The following is a 20,837-nucleotide window of genomic DNA, read 5'->3' on the forward strand; positions in this document are numbered from 1 at the left end:
GTGTTATGCAACCTCTCAACGTCCAATGGCAGGGTTTCCACCAATTGTTCACGGTATTCGTCTTAGTATCAATTTGCGATGAATTGGCGCCGGCCGGGAATCGAACCCGGTTCTGCCTCGTGCAAGATATTTACTCTAATGCGGATAGTTCACCAACGAGCCATTGACTTCCTTAGGAAACATATTAAAGTAAAGGAGCCATTGTGATAAGGCGGGTTTTTATACTAAACGGATTAATACAATATCTGTATATATTGTTTATGGAACTTTGTTTTTTAATTTTTGTGAAATTGTTAAAGTCTACATTTTTAAGTATGAAATTTTAAAGGTGAAATCTTGTTTTAGCGCAGTCAGCAGAGATAAGAGGGTTAGTTAGTTTTTTGTTATTTATTTACGGGTTTTCTAATCGTCTTAAATATAGTTGCAATACAGCGAAGGCGTTCATTTAACTTTTATTTATAATCAAGGTTTGCGTTTAGTCAAGTGGCTCTTTGTGCTTTGTTGATGGTAAGGTTTTTGCTTCTTGTTAATACATTTGGTGTGGATATTTGGATATCTACGATTCCTAATACAGTCATTGGTTTCCTGGGTTTGCGAGTCAATATATGATATTGGAAATTGGACGGCATTGGTCTTTTTCATGCGGTATGTGTCACAACGTCAACTTAAGTTCTGAGAGTCGTCCCCTACCAGATGTCGAAAATGGCTATTCTACGTAATCTTCATCAAGAGCAAGTGTTGAAATAAAATGAGCGTTAAAGGTGTGGCTATAGTATTTCGTAAGCGAGAAAATTACGAATAGCCTCTGTAGATATTTCTTTCATCAAAATTTGCTTCGTTTTATATTTAACTGATTAACTTGTCAACTTGTTACCTATCACACGAGCCCAAACCTTAATGCCCGCATTTCTCTGCTGCTTGGTTTGGCGTTTGGAAAAAAAACAGGGTTACGTTAAACTTCTTAACATCCAAATGGCCGGGTTTCCAACAAATATAAACGGTATACGTTTTTCCATTATCATATGTAACATAATTACTCATAAGTGTGCCTCTGTTTAACATATCTGTATTTAAAATTTAAATGAGACCTTGTTTCACAGCCACCAAGGAAAATACGGACTAACGTCGCGTAAAACGGGTTTTAACTTCCTTCCCTCCCCGCCAGAACTAGTTTTGATGACGATAAAACCGTCATCGACTGGTAAGTGACGTCAATTACGTCATATCCTTGCAACAAGGTCTCATTGCGAAAACGTTATTTCTGCAACACTTTTGAGTAATTATGTTACGTATTCTATTATCAATTTGCGCCGGACGAGATTCGAACCCGAGCAACCTGCATGACAGGCGGCCGTTCTACCACAGAACCACCAACACTTATTACGCTTTATTTAAAATTAGAAATTCAGTTATATCCAGGGGCGGATTAACACTGACGGCGCTCCTAAGCACATAAAATTTTATCGCCCCAAATCCAAAATAGCTGTTGAATTCAGGTTTTGTTTTGAAAATTAAAAACCATTTAAAAAATATAACTTAGGCCTACTAAGTATCTACTAGTTTGATTTCCCTTCAACGGAGAACCTTAAAGGCCTAGGTTCACCCCTCTTTGCCAAAAAAGCGTTCAAACATCCTTTTCACTTCCCCCTCGAAACCCCACCATTGATAGCGACGGGTCAGCTCGCTCTCCCGACCTCTCCATGTGGAAGGATTAAGTCCGGCATTGTTAGCGTTGTCAAAATTGTCAGCAGTTACAATGCCCTTGAGAACCGCGAAGTCCGAATTACGAAGTGACCGTCGCTATCAATACGGGGATAGCGAAGGGAAAAGCAAAAAGATCACTATGTTTATATGTGCTGACTGGAACGTTCTTTCTTGAAACGACTTAGCTTCTCCGCAGGGGGGAAAGCGGGGTTTCGGAGGTACCAAGTGTTTACACGTTATCTAGATCGTTCCAAGAATCATACTAAAGCAGGGGAAAACCTCTCGATTTATACTATTTACTGGAGGCGCTGATAATCTTTTCCCGTTTCTTTTATTTCCGTGAGAAGTTAAGTTGTGATTTAATTATTAAATCATGATCGGAAAATTAAGCGATGCATTTTTAAATCATTATTGCAGTGATTAAACCACAGCTATAAAACTTTTACCTTAATTTAAATTATTTAGCTATTTCTATTTATGACGATTATTAGAATAAATTAAAATCTATTAAAACGATTTTATGGGATATTATCGGAAAATACATTTTGTTTTATGTAATATAACTTAGTTTTATTTAAACTTCCGATGAAAGAAAGGATAAAAAGTGATATTTACATAATTAATGTTTCAATTTAAAATACCGATTCCTTAATGCTCAAATTAAAAATTTGAAGTTATTTTTATATATTAAGTTTTATTTTTATATACAATTGAAGTGTTCATAAATTAAGATTTATATTTGGGATTTTTCGAAATACGACTAATTAACAAAATATTTTTAACATTAAAATATTAGAATAAATAATCATCAGCTAGTCCTGTTCGCAACTACACGTTTTTATTATTTGTCATGTGTTTTTTAATCGCAGAGTAAGATGATTGTTATCTAAACTTAATTTTTTATTTTCCTATTTTCTGTATAAATATCACGGCCTTTCAATTTATGGGCAGTATTGTTTAATATTCGAAGTAGACATGATTAAGCAATAGATTACTGTTCGGTACTTTTAATTCGTGAGTTATTATTTCTGTCACTTACTGGGCTGGTATGCGCAACAAGCCCCGCTTAATAATCAAGACAATATTCTTGTTTATTGTCACACAGATAAATTAAAAGTAATCTAAGGTGTAAGTAACCAGCTAAATACAAATATACTTTTAAGTATTTATTCAATGTTTAGTTGTGGAATAGAGCTTAGAATATAATTTGTATTTATTTTGTTACACATTTTAATTTTATCATAGAAAGCAGGAGGAAAAAAACCTCTAAATCCCCTGAAGTTCTTTCCAAGAACGATCCAAGCTGTTTACATGTATTTCTTAGATCGTTCTAAGTGCGCTGGACTACCTCGTTTTATCGTTTTTGCCAATCACGATCCAACTATCGTTCCAACCTGTTTACATGCTGCTAGATCGTTCTTGCGAAGAACGTTCTACTTAAGATCGTTCTTTCCGCCTGCATGTAAACGTAGTGCACACTGGGGGATGAAATTATCTGAAACTAGGCCTTTAACCTTGGATCGGACCATTATCATATTTTTTTGCGTTTGGATAATTGTGCAACAAGATTACTGTCCGTCCAATGTGACGATATTTCAGCGATATTTTTAATAAATTCGCCGAAGAATGATTAAATGTGACCTGTTTTACAGTTTCTTCGTTTCACTACATTAGTCCGTCTAATTTTGAACAAAACGTTTGAGAAAATGGAAAACGATATCAGAATATTGGCGCCCCTAGAAAAGTGGTGCCCTAGGCACGTGCCTACTGTGCCTAATGATTAATACGCCCTTGGTTATATCGGAAGCGTATATAAATTTGACTTTTTTGTAAGATCAGTTTTTTATTTACGTATGAAATTATTAAGGTCAAATCTTGTTTTAACGCAGCCAGCAGAGATAGGAGGGTCAAAGGGTAAAAACCCTGGGTGGTCCACATAATTAGTTTTTTATCTATCAGTATTGACTTTTCAAGTGTAATGGGTCAGTTATGAAAACAGTTCGAAGTTGTATATATCGCGCTCTGATGCCTTTTCGTTTTGCTCGTAACTTCGTAATTTGTTTTACGTGTTTTATTATCGGCTTTAAATGTGTGATACATTTTCATTAATGTGGTTAGGTTGGTTTTATTTATTTGGAGATATGCGCTATTGTTTAGCCTTCACTGTGCAGTTAAGGGTTTTTTGTGTGCGTTTTAAGCCTGGAATTGTAGAGGTCGCGGATGCTTAACTTTTACTCAATAGATAAAACTCTCAAAATTATTCGTAAAACGTTTTGATCAAGTAATTTATATTTCTGTATTATCCGATTAATTTTTTGATAAATTTGTAAAATTAATCGGAAAAAAGACGTTTTTTTCGATAAAAAGCTCAAATTTTACGAATAATACATGTTCTTTAATCATTTTCCGAAATATTAACCTGTAAATTTCTTCGTTTAAATTTTTTTCCCAAATCAATTTAACCGTCCCCGACCTCTAGGGAATTGTTAAGGGTAAGGTGTTTTGGTTTTTTCTATTACAATTTTTATTACCGTGGGTATTTGGATTGACTTTTTATGGATTCCTTAGTATTTGAATTACGGTTTTGCTTGGTTGGGTTATTATTATATGTTTTTCTATTAGTTATTTTTCATGTTTTATTTCGTATATCGAAAGTGTTTGATTATGTGAGGGATAATTAATGTTTAGGATTTTTTATTGGTTATTTCTGCCATCACAATTTTTATTACCGTGGGTATTTGTATTGACTTTTTATGGCTTCCTAAGTATTTGAATTACAGTTTTGCTTCGTTGGGTTATTATTATATATTTTTCTATTAGTTATTTTTCATGTTTTATTTCGTTTTGCGAATGTGTTGATAATGTGGGAGATAATTAATGTTTACGATTTTTTATTTGCATTGATTTTTACCAGCTATGTTGGGCTGTCGTGGTGAGCCCACGCAGTTTTTATTAGTGCTTTCACTTAGTTTTCGTTTTCGCATTAACTTTTGTTTTCCGTATATGTTAGATTGTTTAAGAACTACAATACAATGGGTTACTTTTTGTCTTTAAAGTAGTTTTTCACACGTATAAATTTTACGTTTCGTATAATAAATGTTAATTTTTTCTGCTTCGCATTTTTGTTGCTTTGTTAATTTAATAACATTTTTGGTCCAAAGTTGTTTTTTTTTGTCCTATTGATATTAGATATTTAAAATTTTGTCTATTAAAAAAATTAACAAATGTTATGGCTTTATAATAAAAACACTCCTCAGGATAGGACCGGGTTCAAGCTTTTAGGTGGACGCTTTGAATATAGCAAAATATCGTTGAGTGCCGTGTCCACAAGTTAATACGCCTAAGGGCAAACTCTTCCGAGGAGAGATATATTTTGGAAAGCTTGTCATCTTGTTAATTTCAAAAACGTTACTCAAATGAGTGAGCAGACGAACTCCTAATTGTAAAACTATACTATATTTGCCCAATATTCGCCTAAACTCACTGCAAATCGAACTCGTAAACCAATAGCTTTCCAAACGCTATGAGCCACCGCGATATTGAAACGAGGTTTAACGTTTCCGAGGATATGTGTGAACGTGGCTTAAGTAGCAATAAGCAATCATAACCCTTATTTAATTTCTAATATATCAATATTACGCGCTGTAGAATGGTTAAAGATATTGCGTATGCAGTTTCACAACAAAACATTCAAAAAAGTAAAGTCAATCAAATGTGCTTATTGCTCTTTCATCAGCTTTGTCACTACACCGAGTGCTATATCTTTTCGGCTTAGTAATACGTTAATAAGTGTTATTTTGAATTGTCTCGCGCCACGGGTTTCAATTCTGTGGCCAATATAAATATATATATATATATATATATATATATATATATATATATATATATATATATATATATATATATACACACACATCTGTCAAAACAACATATTATGTACTATAATTACCAAGTTCATCTAAAACCACTATCGGCCAAGAAAATTTAAATTAATCAAAATTGCTGTGGGTCGATTGAAAGTGCACTTAGTGTTATATAAAATATAATCCTACTTTTAGAGCCGTCTGCAATTTTTTAAGTGCATCGGTAACTTCTTGTGAACTTTTTTCACTATTTTTGACCCTTTTCATAAAACATTCCAATGCCTTGAACTACAGAGAACAGCTGCGTTAATATACATATTACTAATTTCACTACTTAAATTGAACTAACCGCTTTTTTGAATCCGTCGCCACCCTTGTTGATAGCTAAGCAAACACGTTCTAGCCCACTTGCTTCTTGATTATTTTGAGCAATAGTGATATTATTCTCATTGGCACATTCATCTAGAGCTTTAATCACCTGATAGAAAAATTATTTTATAGCGATGAAATCTTTAATAAAATTTTCCAACAGTGCGTTACGTATCATAGTGTGTAGGGGGAACACATATATGGAAATGTCGATGACCTTGAACCATGTCTTCAAGGTCATCCAAAAATTATCTCGAGAACCGTAAGCAGATAGTTCCAAATAGAAAAGTACTCCCTGTCACGGTTTAGGTCTAAATAGCTTTGACCCGATCGGATTTGACCAATAAGCAGTCGAGAAAATTATTAAGGTATTAAAAGGGAAAATTGCAAGAAAGCGCTAATTACTCGAAAACCAGTCGTGTTACATTATTGAAATTTGCTAGACAAACTCATCATGGTGGGAGTTTTTAATTTTTTTAAAAATCGGATGACCTTGAAAACGCGGTTCAAGGTCGTAAAAATATTTTCTAGCGATCCATTAGATTTAGAAACCAGGTTTCAATTAGAAAAGTGCGTACCAGCACATTTTCAAGGACATTCAAAAATGACCTTGAGAAATAACTTGAAATTGAATTAATATTTAATTTAAAAATTAAATATCGAATCCTTAATTTTACGATAAAGAATTAGAAATGCATTTCATGAAACCTCACAAGAAATGTTGGAGAACACAATGAACGCAGTTCTTACAACGGCACATGCGTCTGTAGTTACAGACGGTAAAGTTTTCGATCACTTTTTTGTAAATATTTCTTGAAATTAATTTCAAATATTTACTTCGTTTAAAAAAATTATTTTTGTTATTTTATTGGAGTTTTTTGAGTTTTCTTAAACAATTACCGAAATTATTAGTTGATTGGCACGATTAAACAAAAACGAGAAATAGATTCAAATTAAATTAAAGCAGTGTTTAAAAACACCAACCCTGTTTGTTGAATATTTTATAGTATCCCAAGGGTCTTGTACCCAATTATTTTATTATCATAATAATTAAATGTGACTTAAATATAACTTGTAATTTATAATATTGTTTAATTAATAAAAACCTATTTGTAACCTATATTTTTCATATTAGATTTCTGTAAACCGTAAATGTAGTAAAATAAAATCTGTAAATTTGTTCCGACCCAAGAAAACCAATAATCCCGGTAATCCCTTATAACGGTCCATAAATGGCCGTGCAGCTCGACTCAGTGACGCTCGGAGCTTGCGGAATTTCTGCCCCTCAAAACGAAAACCTTAAAACTTTCCATAGCTTTGTAACCGAAAAGGTGAAATTCGCGCGAAAGAGAGCCCCGAGAAAGTATTCTTTAGGCTTCTCACAAGTTGCAATTTTAGCGCGGGACCCAAAAGGTCCAAACTTCCTCACCTCTCCAGAAAAGGTAAGAAATCCCAAAGAGCAAGTTGTTAAATTTATAACTGTAAGTTAAAAATATTAAATTGTGTTTAAATGTTAATTACCTCGTCGTCTCCACTTAACACCTACAACTAATACTTGGAAATTTTTCGGTCGGTTTTTAAGTATTCTACACTGTTAGAGATTTAACGATAGCATCTTTAATTTGCTGGCGGAAGCAACGCATTTTACAACTAGACATTTATAAAAACACTTTTAACATTACTTTAATGCGCAATGCTGTTCTGCTTTTAGTGTTTTTAATAAGTAATTACCACTTATTTAAAACATAATTATAGTTAATATTGCCACTAAGCTGTGTTTATAATTAATTTTTCAGGGTGTTTATTTTTTAAACAAACTATGTTCTCTAGAATGTGAAAAATTTAGCGTACGTTATCCATACCGGGAGACACTCGGTAGCGAAATTTCATTGAAATCGTAAAACCTTTTCACGTTTTTGGAAAATTTAATTTGTCAACGCTAGGGGTTACATGAAAATTGACAATTAGACGTGTAGAGCGTCATCGAAAACGTAGAAACATCGTTGGCTCGAAAACAAAAAAGAAATTTTTCACCGAGAAAACACAACTCGAAAAACTGACAAGTTAAGCAAGCTAAAAAAGGTTTTCTCTATTTCAAATATTTCTGTTTTAAATAGCATATTCTTTTAAAAATATTTCATTCATTTCCTAAAAGTTTATACAAATTCGTGAAATGCACGTCAACCTAGACAACGCGTTCAAATATAGTTAGGAATATTTCACGGCTTCAAAAAGCGAAGCGACCTGTTTCGCCGAATGACGTAGTGCGGCAAAGCTGATGCAAAGTATGTGTAAACCGTCGATTCCCAATACTAGGTTGACTTTGCATAAAGGGAGTATTACCGTTCGCATTATATATATAGAATAGAATAGAATAGAATAGAGTTTATTGTTCACCAAAACAGTGCAAAAGCACCAACCAGTTGGCGAACACAAGTCATGCGGGTTGAAATACAGTGTCGAAATTGGTATGAATTACCTTCGTTACGATAAATTAAGCAATTTCAAACAACTTCCTAGTATTATTTTAATATAAAATTTATGACATAGGATAGAGTTATCGTTGAAAAAAATATTTATATACAAAAAAAAACTTAAGTTAAAATAAAATAAAAACCTCTTTAAGAAGTATGAATTGTTATAAAAATTTAGCTACTGGATATTTGTAATTTTTACAGAATTTGAAGAAAGGAAGTTTTTGCAAAATAAGTCATTTTCAGCACTATAGTTATTAAAGTTTGACATCATTCGTTTTAAAGCAGGAGGTGTGTTTGTAGTGAAATAAAATAAATTTCTTTTCCTTGAAATATGTGTACAACAGTTATCAATCGGTGCAAAAATGTTATATCATTTTTTACCTCTCCGAGGGAACTTTGTACCCTAGGAGGGGTTATTCAACCACCGTGTCTGTCTGTCTGTCTGTCTGTCTGTGGGTGGGTGGGTCTGTCTGTCTGTCAGGCCTGCGAACGCGTTCGCATTTTCGGGGCAAAGGGTAATCACTGCGTACCCAGTTTCTTAGAATCAGGGAAAAGGTTTTTCCAAAAGCACCCTCTTTTTGTCATTGGGTGTAGTATAATTTTTTAATCGGCCGGGATTCGAACCCGAGCCCTCTTGCACGACATGTGAACGTTCTACCGCAAAACCACGGAAAATTAAAAACTCTTCCGAGGAGAGGTATATTTTGGCTTGCCAACTTGTTATTAGACAACTTATTATGGAGTCTATAGTATTATGTTTTGCAATGTTTAAAAAGCAGTTTTTATAAAGATAGAGAAGGTTTTTAAAATATTCGAGCTACATGTATTGCTATATATTATGGAGCAGTATAAGATGGAGGACATTACGAAAGAGTTAAACCGGGTTAAAAAACAAGAGCTAGACTGCAATTGTTTGGAGATTTTAAAGCTAATACCTAAATGCCTTTGACATTTTAATATGACTTGTTGAATATGATTCGAATAATAAAGTTTGCTGTCGAAGTAAAAACCTAAATCTTTCGTTAAATTGTCACGGTTTAACATTTTAGAATTTATTTTATAGTTGTATAGAATTTTATTTGTTTTACGGGTGTAATTTACGACCACGGTTTTGCCTTCATTTATTGGCAAGTTGTTAGCGTTAAACCAAGAATTTAAGTTGTCAATGTCGTTTTGAAGAGCGATGCAATCTGATGGTGAACGGATATTTTTCATTAGCTTATGATCATCAGCTAGTTGTAAGAGTTTAGAGTTCTTGACTACGGAGGGAATGTCGGATATATATATATATATATTAAATAACAATGGTCCGAGGGAGGAGCCCTGCGGAACCCCGCAAATTACCGGAAATGAGTCTTTCGATATGACTCCATTACACTTAATATGGTTGTGGCGTTCTTTGAGATAGTCACAACACCAGTCAAGAACGGTACCGGATAACCCATAGGCTGATAACTTTCGAAGGAGACGTAGATGAGAAACTCGATCAAATGCTTTTGATAAATCAATATATATCGTGCAGACTTGACCTCGATTAGCAATAATAGGCTCAACGGAATTTACAAAGGATAGCAGGATTGTTTCAACCGATCTACCTTTAACCAATTATATAAGTACTCTTGCATGATATATTCAAACACCATGGCTAGTGATCAGAGTACTGAGACCGGCCGATAGTTGGCGGGATCGCCCCTAAATCCCTTTTTAAAAATTGGAGAAATCACTGCAGACTTAAAATTTTGTGGAAAAATGCCCGTTCTAATTGACAAGTTAAACAAATGAGTTAAAGGAATTAATGATGTTTCTAAACAGCCCTTTAGAATAAAGTTTGGTATGTTATCAAAACAGGTTGTCGTAGGTTTTAATTTTTTAATTGCGCGAATAACATCTGCTTCCAAGATAGTAAAGGCGAAAAATTCATTGGGCAAAAAGTTCTCTAAAACTGGAACGGATGACGGATCGGAGTCATCGACAGCGATGGACGAAAATACTTTTTTAAATTCATTTGCTATTGAGGCGTTGTCCGTTAAAATTTTGTTGTCACATACAAGATTGATTGAATGATTGGTAGGTTTTCTTTGTTTATTTATAAATGACCAAAACGATTTAGAGTTTGATTTGATTGAATTAGCGACAGTTGACAGATAGACTGTTTTGTCTCTTAAAATTAAGCGTTTTGTCACAGATCGGTGCTCACTGTACGCAGTCCAGTACTCGAGTGTCGGTAATCTTTTGTATTTCCGGTGAAGATATTTTTTTCGCTTCAATGCCTTAAGTAGATCGCTTGAAAACCAATCGGGATAGGAGGGTTTGTTTGTCTTGAATTTTGATCTGTTACCTAGGTTACGTTTTGGAATGTAAAGATCCATTCCAATTGGAATTGTACACTGCAAATTTGAGGTACATTTAAAGAACACAATAAAAACACATTTAGATCACCTAAAACGGTATCGATTTAAGATCACATACACTTCCGGAATGTTTGAAGAACACATACAAAGTGTCCTAAAAGTGCTCTAATCATGTTCTTAGCACTTTTCAACGTTCTTAAAACGTTTACATTATATGAACTAAAAATGTTCTTATGATCTAAAAGTGTGCTATTAAAGTGAACCTAATATGTTCTGAAAGTGTATGGTGCTCTTAAATTCCCAATTTAAGAGCACCTAAAGTGTTCTACAGATGTGGTTTTTGGAAGTGTACTTAAAATGTTCCTGGAAAAATAAAAATCAATTGAATGGCATTTTATTTACATTTAATTACCAATAAAAATGAAAATGAATTTAATGAAATTTTAATTTTATTTGTTAAAATAAAAAAACCTATTTTAATTTGAAATAGAGATTAATTTAAGAAAATTTTAATTATATTTGTTTAAATAAAAAAAACCTATTTTAATTTGATTCAGAAAGGAATTTTAGTAGGAAATAAAACTTCACCAATAATTCTAAGATACAGTCGACTCGGTTCAAATAATAACCCCCCCCCCCCCCCCAGGGTCAAACAGAAGTTATCCAAAGTACAGCAAATTAACCCAAAAAGACCCACCAAAATAATCTAATACAGCTGCCAGTGGATTACATAAAAGTCTAGAAAGTCTGGTACTGCAATAGAAATAGTACCTGGTGGCAGTACTTGACCATTACCAACCAGATTTGTGTTTTTTCTCATACTTTTGTTATCCACTGGCGGCAGTATTAGATTATTTTGGTGCTTCACACTTTGAATAGTTGAGATATAACACCTGGTGGCAGTACTTGACCATTACAAACCAATTTGTATTTTTCCTATACTTTTTGTTATCCACTGGCAGCTGTATTAGATTATTTTGGTCACTGGCACTTTGAATAGTTGAGAAATAGTACCTGGTGGTAGTACTTGACCATTACAAACCAAATTGTATTTTTCCCATACTTTTTGTTATCCACTGGCAGCTGTATTAGATTATTTTGGTCACTGGCACTTTGAATAGTTGAGAAATAGTACCTGGTGGCAGTACTTGACCATTACAAACGAGATTTGTGTTTTTTTCTCATACTTTTTGTTATCCACTGGTAGCAGTATTAGATTATTTTGGTGTTTTGCACTTTGAATAGTTGAGAAATAACACCTGGTGGCAGTACTTGACCATTACAAACTAAATTATTTTTTGTTATCAACGGCAAGCAATATTAGATTATTTTGGTCGCTCTCAGCCTTACACTGAGTAGTTAAGAAATATCACCCATTACGAATGGTCAAGTACTGTAAACTAGGTGTTATTTCTCAACTAATTTTAGATCAAAACACCCAAATAATGTAATAGAGCTGCCAGTGGTTTAAATTTTAAGTATTTAAAATGAAAAATCTAATATTCTGAATCAATAAGTTTTGAACATTAAAATGTGTTCAAAACCTTAACACGTTAGGCCTGTGTAATATGAAAAACTAGAGACATCTCAAGATCACTTTGAAAGAATAGTGTTCTTGATATGCGAACCAAACGTTCTTGAAATGTAAAGTGTTCTGAAAATTTTAATTCTACAATTTTAGAACACTTGAACACTTTAAGAACACCATGGTTTACAAGAAGAACACATAATGATTTTTAAGAACATTGTGAGTTCACATAGACACATTACAAGATCACATGGGAACACATAAGTGTTCTCGACATGTTCTCTAAATGTACCTCAAATTTGCAGTGTATCGGTGATATATGCAGTCGCAACATCTACATCGGTGGCGCTAAGAACCGGCCACCAGTCAACAGATTCGATATATTTATAGAGGGAATAGTAGTCTCCTTTTTTAAAATTATATTTAGTAACGTCTGGGTGTGTTATACGCTCTAAGTAACCATGGTAAGTCACACTGAATGTAGGATGTAAGGTGTCTTCTTTTACTAAATGTGGATGGGAAGTCAGTGTAGTTGAATGATTGTTTGAGAAGCAGAGGTCCTTGGGTATTAGTTATAATATTGAGTTGAGAGAGGTTGCAAAATTGCGCAAAATTTATTATAATTTCAGCTTTAAGTTTCACGTGATGTGAACAATTGGAATAGTCGTAAGACTTCCAGCACATCTCGGTAAGTTAAAGTCGCCAAGGATTATAATCTCTCCGTCATATGTAGGAATAAATGAGCGCAAATGACTATCCAGTTTCTCATAGGACTCAACAGTGGTACACGGTGGTAAGTATATGTTACCAAGTAACAATTTCTTTTTATTTGCTAGACCTATTTCAACCCACACTGCTTCAAATCCAAGCTCTAGGTCCTCTCGTCGAAATGAGTGCAAATCATTACAGACGGCAGTAAGCACTCCGCCGGCAAAGCCGACGCGATCATTTCGGTATACTGTGTAATTGTCGGGAAAATAATTGGAATTGAAGCGTTCGGAATCAAAGAAGGTTTCTGTTACACAGTACACTGGAAGGTTAAAGTTTAATACACTCTCAAAGAATGCGTCTGCTTTAGTGCAGAGCCCACGGGTGTTTTGATAAAGAATAGTTAGTTCATCCATCATGTTTGTTTAGTTGTAAAATCTACATTTGTTTGGTCAGTGCTGTCTTGTTGTAAGTCTGATAAATACTTCTGGTCGTCTTTAAGGTATCCAAAAAACTCTGTGACTAGACAAACTTTTGGGAAATTTGCCGGATCAGAAAGTTTGTCGAATTCGTCGGCGTTACAAGTAACATGAAAGGATGAATAACTTGGAAATTTTGTCTTTATACGAGTGCAGGTTATTGAAAATAAGTTGGTGTCAGATTCTATAAATTCCTTTAGGTCTTGGTTATTAATGAAGGTTGGAAGCCGTGGAATAAAAAGAGCTTTCTACGAGGTTCTTTTATTGGTTTAGCTACCGCTTTGATTGTGTCGGAGCATTTACCTCCAATGTGTAGTATTTTCCTATTTATTTATATTTATTGACGGATTTGTTGCAGCGTGTTGAAAAAATCGACTGCCTGAGGGACGGTTCAAATTCGTGACGTTTTTTATATATATATTTATTTATATATATATATATTTATTTATATAAATAAATATATATATATAAATATATATATATATATATAAATAAATATATATATAAATAAATATATATTTATATATATTTATTTATTTATATATATATATATATTTATATATATATATATATATATATTTATATATATATATATATATATATATATATATATTTATATATATATATATTTATATATATATATATTTATATATATATATATATAGATATATATATATATTGAATTGAATTTTAATGTGCTAAAAAACAGTACAGAATACCAACAGGTTTTAACACAGTGCGGTCAGAAATATACAGAGAGTAACAAGTTTGAATTATCAAACAGTCTTACAGTCTTGAATTATATTAGGTGGGGTTATTTTGGGTACGACATATTTTCCACTATAATGATAGCACTTAAATTATAATTTATAGGTTGACTGCGTAGATACGCAAATTTCTGCATTAAACATTTTGGTTGCCCATCAAGTATGTAAAATGGTTAAAACAAATATGTATTACATGGCAAAGCACTTTACATTGAAAAGGATAAAAACTAAGAAAAAAGTATACATAAATTCATGTTATAAAAATACAAAAATACATTAAGTAAGAATTAAGCACCTCGTTTTCATTTCTATATCTATATATATATATATATATATCTATATATCTATATCTATATATCTATCTATATATATATCTTTAAAAGGGTATATATATATATATATATAAAGATATAAATATATATATATATAAATATATATATATATATAAGATATATATATATATATATAAGATATATATATATATATATAAGATATATATATAAAGATATATATATATATTTATATCTTTATATATATATATATATATACCCTTTTAAAGATATATATATATAGATATAGATATATATATATATATATATATATATATATATATATATATATATATATATATATATATATATATATATATCTTTATATAGGCTATCTTTATTTATTATATTAGTTGAATAAATATTGACGTTTTCATGAAAATTCTAATATCTTTCCAACATACGTAATTTAAATCATGTAAGATTAATACCTTCTTTAGCCATTGTCTTTTTGATTTTACTGTTGAGTTAATTGAATTTAAGAAAAGTTGGCCAACTTATTGTGACTTTCATAAAGTTATCCTACTTTACTTATGGAAATTGAAAAAAACTCAACTTGTCACTTTTTCAAGTCGTGATTTTTCGGTGAAAATTTCATATTTTATTTTCGCGCGAACGATACTCCGAAGTTTTCGATTACGCTCTACAAGTTTCTAATTGACAATTTTCATGTAACCCCTAGCGTTGAAAAATTAAATTTTCAATAAACGTGCAAACGTTTTACGATTTCGATGATATTTCGCTACCGAGAATACCCCGGTTTAGATAACGTACGCTAAAATTTCCACATTCTATAGAACATAGTTTTTGAAAAAAAAAACTTTTCCGAGCAAAAAACACCCTGTGAAATTAATTAGAAACACAGCTTAGTGGCAATATTAACTATAATACTCTTTTATATAAGTGGTAATTACTTATTAAAAACACTAAAAGCAGAACAGCATTGGGCCATAAAGTAATGTTAAAAGTCAAATTTAAGATGCTATCCTTATATCTCTAACAGGGTTGGCTTTTTGTTTAAATCAGGTTTTTTTAAACACTGCTTTAATTTACTTTTAATATATTTCTTGTTTTTGTTTAACCGTGCATACATATTACCAATCAAATAAAAATTAATATGAATGTTATAAAAAGTCTCACGTGACCAGACTTAGAAATCTAATAATTCAAAACAAACATTCTAGAGAACATAGTTTTTGAAAAAAAAATCAGCTTTCCGAGCCAATAAAAACACCCTGTATATCCATTTATCGTTTGCTTAAATTAAATAATTTTTTTTAGTATATTCTGAAACTTACATATCCATATTCTGAAAGGCTTTCGTGAGTTACGACACAATCTGCAAATACTATAGCCTCATGTTTATCTTTTTCTAATAAAATAAAATTAATATCTGTATAGTTCTTTTTGAAATTTAAGCGCCTCTAGCGGTATTTTCGTGAACTAAGATAATCATTGAGGGAAAGTTTACATTTTGGGGCTCGGCCGCCATTGAACAGTCGTCCTTTGATGCGGGCTACGCTCATCTAGGAAAATAATACTGCGTACCTGGAACATAAATTTGTATTTCCCCATCATGGAATCGCTGTTTTAGCTTCGGCAACGCGAGAGCTATACAATTTCGGACATACGAGCGTAGCGCCATCGTAAAAATAGGCGGAATTTTTTGTCACTATAAATTTTGCCTACTTTTCATTCTATTCACAACGGCTTTTTGTACAAGTTGAAACACGAATATTCTACCTGGATTCTACGAAACTAATTTCGGAGATGTTTATTTAATTTAAAGACAAAATAAATAAATCTTTAACACGATTTTAAAACCTGCACCAAGTCCCAACGAACACGCGGACGAAATTTTGACTATGGTGTCCGCTAGGTGTCTCTAGTATCTTATGTCCGATTTCCCCACATTACCAGGCCTAGGAATCCCATATTTCCCCTCCCGTATTTCCATCCTCCTAGCGCACATTACGTTGTTTAAACCGAGTAGTGCAAAGTACAGTTTTAAAATCGGTTTAGTATTTAAATATTACTTAATAATGCCAACGCACTGCTGTGTTCCTGAGTGTAATCAAAGAGGATACATTCGAGAAGTTGATGGAGTTATTTCTAAAGTAAGCGAGTAGTAAATTTTAGTTTGAAAGTAAGGATAATATCTAAGACTAGGCTTCACTTGGTTACAGATATCTTTCCACAAGACACAAGTTTCCCACTGATAAGAAACTTCAAAAAGCTTGGCTACAAAATATTATAAGAGATGTTGTTAAACATTTTAATTTACATAAAACTACAAAAGTATGTTCTATACATTTCACGGAGAAGGATTATTGGCCCAATATGGCCAATGGCCAGAAACATCTCAAGAGCAACGCTGTGCCTTCGGTATTTAAATGGATTATAAACAAAGAGGTGAAGGAGAGAAGACTACTTAAGAAAACTATGCCAAATCAGCTAAGCGTAGTGATGGAAAATCTTTGAATGAATCTGTTATTGTAGAAAATGAAACCCTTTTAATCTTTGATAATGATACTAATAGCAATGACAACCAACTCACAGTAGACTGTTTAGATACTAACGTTACTAATCAATTCAATGAAATCGACCAGGAAAAAACCAACAAAACCACTTACGAGGAATATGAACAACAAATGAAGCTCAAAGATGCGATGTTAGAGGAAACAAGAGTCTCGTCTACAAACGCTAGAGAACCTTATTGAAACTTTGTCAAATAAAGTGGTGAAACAAAACCAAGAAATTTCTTCACTTAAAGAAAACAGCGTGAAACAAAATGAAGAAATAATTAAGCTTACTCAAACAATTGAAAAGAAAATTGTAGAAATTAATGGCTAGAAGAAAGAAATATTCTCACTTAAAGGCATATTATTGACCAATGATGTTAAAATTAAAATTTTCTAAAGCACCAATGACGATTTATCAAATCAACTTAAACCCATAACAAGTATGGAGTCGTTAAAAGATACAGATGAAGAAGTAAATATTTGCACTGGAATTCCCACTTATCAAAGACGTCTTTGTACGCTTTTTTAAATCCGGGAGAAAATGGTGAAAATTTTAACTGGTGGTACTCAACATCAAAACAAACCTGGAAAGAAAACAAAATTGTGAAGCAGGATAACTACGCGGGTGTCAAGAGAGGTCGTAAGAGGAAATTGTCCACACAAAATCAATTTTTAATGGTTTTAATGAAACTACGTCTTGGTCTTTGAACGAGATTTAGCAAACCGATTTGGAGTGGCTGTGTCGACTGTCACCAAGACATTTATAAGTTGGATAAATTTAATGTAATTGCAATTATCTCAAATGTGTCTTTGGCCATCCCGAGAGTATATTGATCAGCATATGCCAGTTACTTTCACTAGGGTCATAGTTGATGCCACAGAAATTAAGTGTGAAACCTCTCAGTCTTTGGTTATGCAATCTGGAACGTATTCCAATTACAAGTCAACCAACACCCACAAAGGATTGTTAGGAATTTCTCCAGATGGATTAGTCACATTTGTTTCAAGTCTTCATACGGGATGTATATCCGATAAGGAGATCACCCGACGTAGTGGGTTTAAATCATTGGATTTTGATGAAAATGACTCTGTCATGGCTGACAAAGGTTTTAAGATACCAGATCTCCTAGATTCAATTCAGAAAAACGTTAAATTAAATATACCCCCCTTTTTGTTTGGGACAATGTGGACAATTTACTGAGGCTGAAATTAAAGAAACACAAAAAATAGCTGCAATCAGAATACACGTTGAACGCAGAATTCAAAGAATTAGAACGTTCCACATTTTTGATCGACCTATTCCGATAACATTGGCCCCAGTTGCGAATCAAATATGGACTGTTTGCGCTATTTCAACTAACTTTCAGACACCTATTTTGAAACAGAATGAAACTTTGATTGCTTAAAATGATAATTCATTGTTAGATGAAATAGAATTACCATTAACCAACTTTTAAAATGTAAATATTTAATTATAATCAGAGATTAGTTTATATTTTTCTGATAGCCATGTTAAATCATAAAATCGAATCATGGCTGAATGTTAGTTTTTGTCTTTGAACCCTCGGCCGTAGCCAGAAAATGTTACTAGAGGGACTAAGGGTTTTACTAGGAGGGCACGATTTTTTCTTGAATTGTATTTTGTTTAGTATAGAATAGTAATTTTGAGGGGGCAAAATCAAATGAAGGGGGCTTGAGTTTCTCTTGACCCCCCGCTTATGGCTACGGGGGCGTACCAAATTCTCAAATTTTAAATAAAATTAGATCATTCATTAAATCGTTTTAATTTTTAATAATAATGCCTTTTGAAATTTTTAAACAATTAAATTCAGTGTTCCATAGTGGTAAATAAGGGTAAAAGGCTATATATTGTATTATAATAAAACTGGAAAATGTAGCGGGTATTAAATTTCATATTTAAAATGAAGTATTTTAAATTTCTCTAAATTAAGTTTTATATATATTCTTAATTATCATTCAACAAATTTGGAAAAAACCGAATTTGATACTTCTATTTACCAAAAAAAAATTATATTCTTCACCGATTGACAAGAAACTAGCATAAATATTCCAGGACACATTATTTTGAGATGGAAAGCATACTGTAGGTGTATGATCAACTCCGTAGGAAAGAGCTTCGAATAAAGCCAAAGAGTGGAGCACAAAATAGGAACTATTGGTATATTGCAATTGGTAGCTTAGTGGGGAATCTTTTGGGCAAGCCCCCAATTTAGTATTCACCCATGGTTGAGAGAAAGTATTTTTAGACATAATCAAGTCTGCAAAAGCAAATTCACCACTATTTTTTAAATCGGAAGCTAGTTTACAGTTTGCGTTGCCTAATTCGTTCGGATTTCTTGGAGATGATCGAGCTTCAAAAATTTTGCAACCAACTCTCTTTGAACTTCCCCCTTCTTGAGGCCTTCGCCAATCTAACTCCATCACATTGAAAGCTCCAATTGCTGACCCTCTTCCATTGCTGTGGTAAATCCGTGCAAGACATCTCTGGTGGAGGTTCATCGAAATGCTTTGCTTTAAGAGTTGGAACTAGCCGCAACAATGCCATCAAATGATTGCCAAATCCTCCCTTTCCAGCCGGGCATCCACAGTTGCTATCCAAAATTTGATTTGTAGATATCCTCAGAGCTGCGATAACACAGTACGGAGAGTCATTTTTTCTTTTTGCTTTTGTAGCGTTTTGCCTTAACCAAACATTGATCCTTTTCCCTTTATAAATAAACATTGGGTAAATAATTTTGTTTTAAACACAAAAACAAAAATACAAATACCTTTGAACACAGGATACCAGAGAAGAAGTGATCACGTAAGACTACCAAAAACTTATAACTTCTATGAATTTGTCTCTTTTTATTTGTTTTTGATTTATAAAAAAAAATCAATACTTTCATCCGTCAAAGCAGATACTCCAAAAAGCGAGTTTTTATAACCACAAATTGGAAATACAAATTTGTTAGGTGTTTCTTTATTAGTTAGCATGTTTGAAGGTATGCTTTCTGTGCTACTTGCATGGATGAAGTATGTATGTATGGTATGGTTATTAGGATAGGAGAGTTAATGTTAGAAATAGCAGAGTAGAATTTCACGCCACCTGCCCGCCAGTTAGGGTGCTAAGAAGAAATTTTTTTATCGTTTTCTCGAGGAAAGAAAGATGGACGGTTCTAGCGAAAAAAAAAGCGGTTTTCGCAAGTGCGCGGCGTTTTTATGCCACAATTCGCGGACTAAAATGCCAGAAATGCCTTTTTTCCATTTCCCTAAAGATCATTTAAGGTAATTCTTAATAATTTCACGACTAAATAATTTTCTACGCGTTTTATTCCACTCAAACCACTAAGCCTATGTCACTTTATAGGTGCAAAAAATGGATTGAGAATTGTGGGAGGATGGATTTGTTTGGACGTGAAGTGGAATTACACAAATCATCTTCCATTTCTTTGTGCCCTGATCATTTTGAACCACATTGTTTTCTTAAAAGGTGAGTTTTAATAATGATTTGGGAAAGTCAATCATTCATTATATTAATTTTCCTTATAGGAATCTGTTGGTGAAAAATGCTGTACCGTCACTTTTCAAAAAACCTCCTGCAATAGCTCTATTTGAAGATGAGCCAAATGACTACGCAGACGAATACAGTCAAATTGATATAACTGCGGCCAACATTCCTAGCACCAGAGAACTGGATGAACCAGAAGAAAATCTTAAACCATATGTTGAAAATATTG

The 20,837-nt window shown here is 32.9% G+C and overlaps 1 protein-coding gene and 1 pseudogene across 1 annotated transcript in view; one reads left to right on the forward strand and one right to left on the reverse strand.

Annotated features, from left to right (window-relative positions):
* LOC149926780 (uncharacterized) overlaps positions 1–20,837 on the reverse strand; it is a 41,283-nt gene that overhangs the window by 3,195 nt on the left and 17,251 nt on the right. The window contains exons 4-6 of the mRNA XM_090159604.1: positions 15,874–15,947; positions 5,917–6,045; positions 5,757–5,855 (exon numbers count right to left, since the gene is read on the reverse strand). Of these exons, the coding sequence (XP_090015730.1) occupies positions 5,757–5,855; positions 5,917–6,045; positions 15,874–15,947 (302 nt within the window). The remainder of the gene's footprint in view (positions 1–5,756; positions 5,856–5,916; positions 6,046–15,873; positions 15,948–20,837) is intronic.
* LOC149926781 (uncharacterized) lies at positions 17,879–18,503 on the forward strand (annotated as a pseudogene).

This window comes from Leiobunum rupestre, chromosome 9, assembly GCF_980474605.1.
Source record: "Leiobunum rupestre chromosome 9, qqLeiRupe1.1.hap1, whole genome shotgun sequence".
NCBI lineage: Eukaryota > Metazoa > Arthropoda > Arachnida > Opiliones > Sclerosomatidae > Leiobunum > Leiobunum rupestre.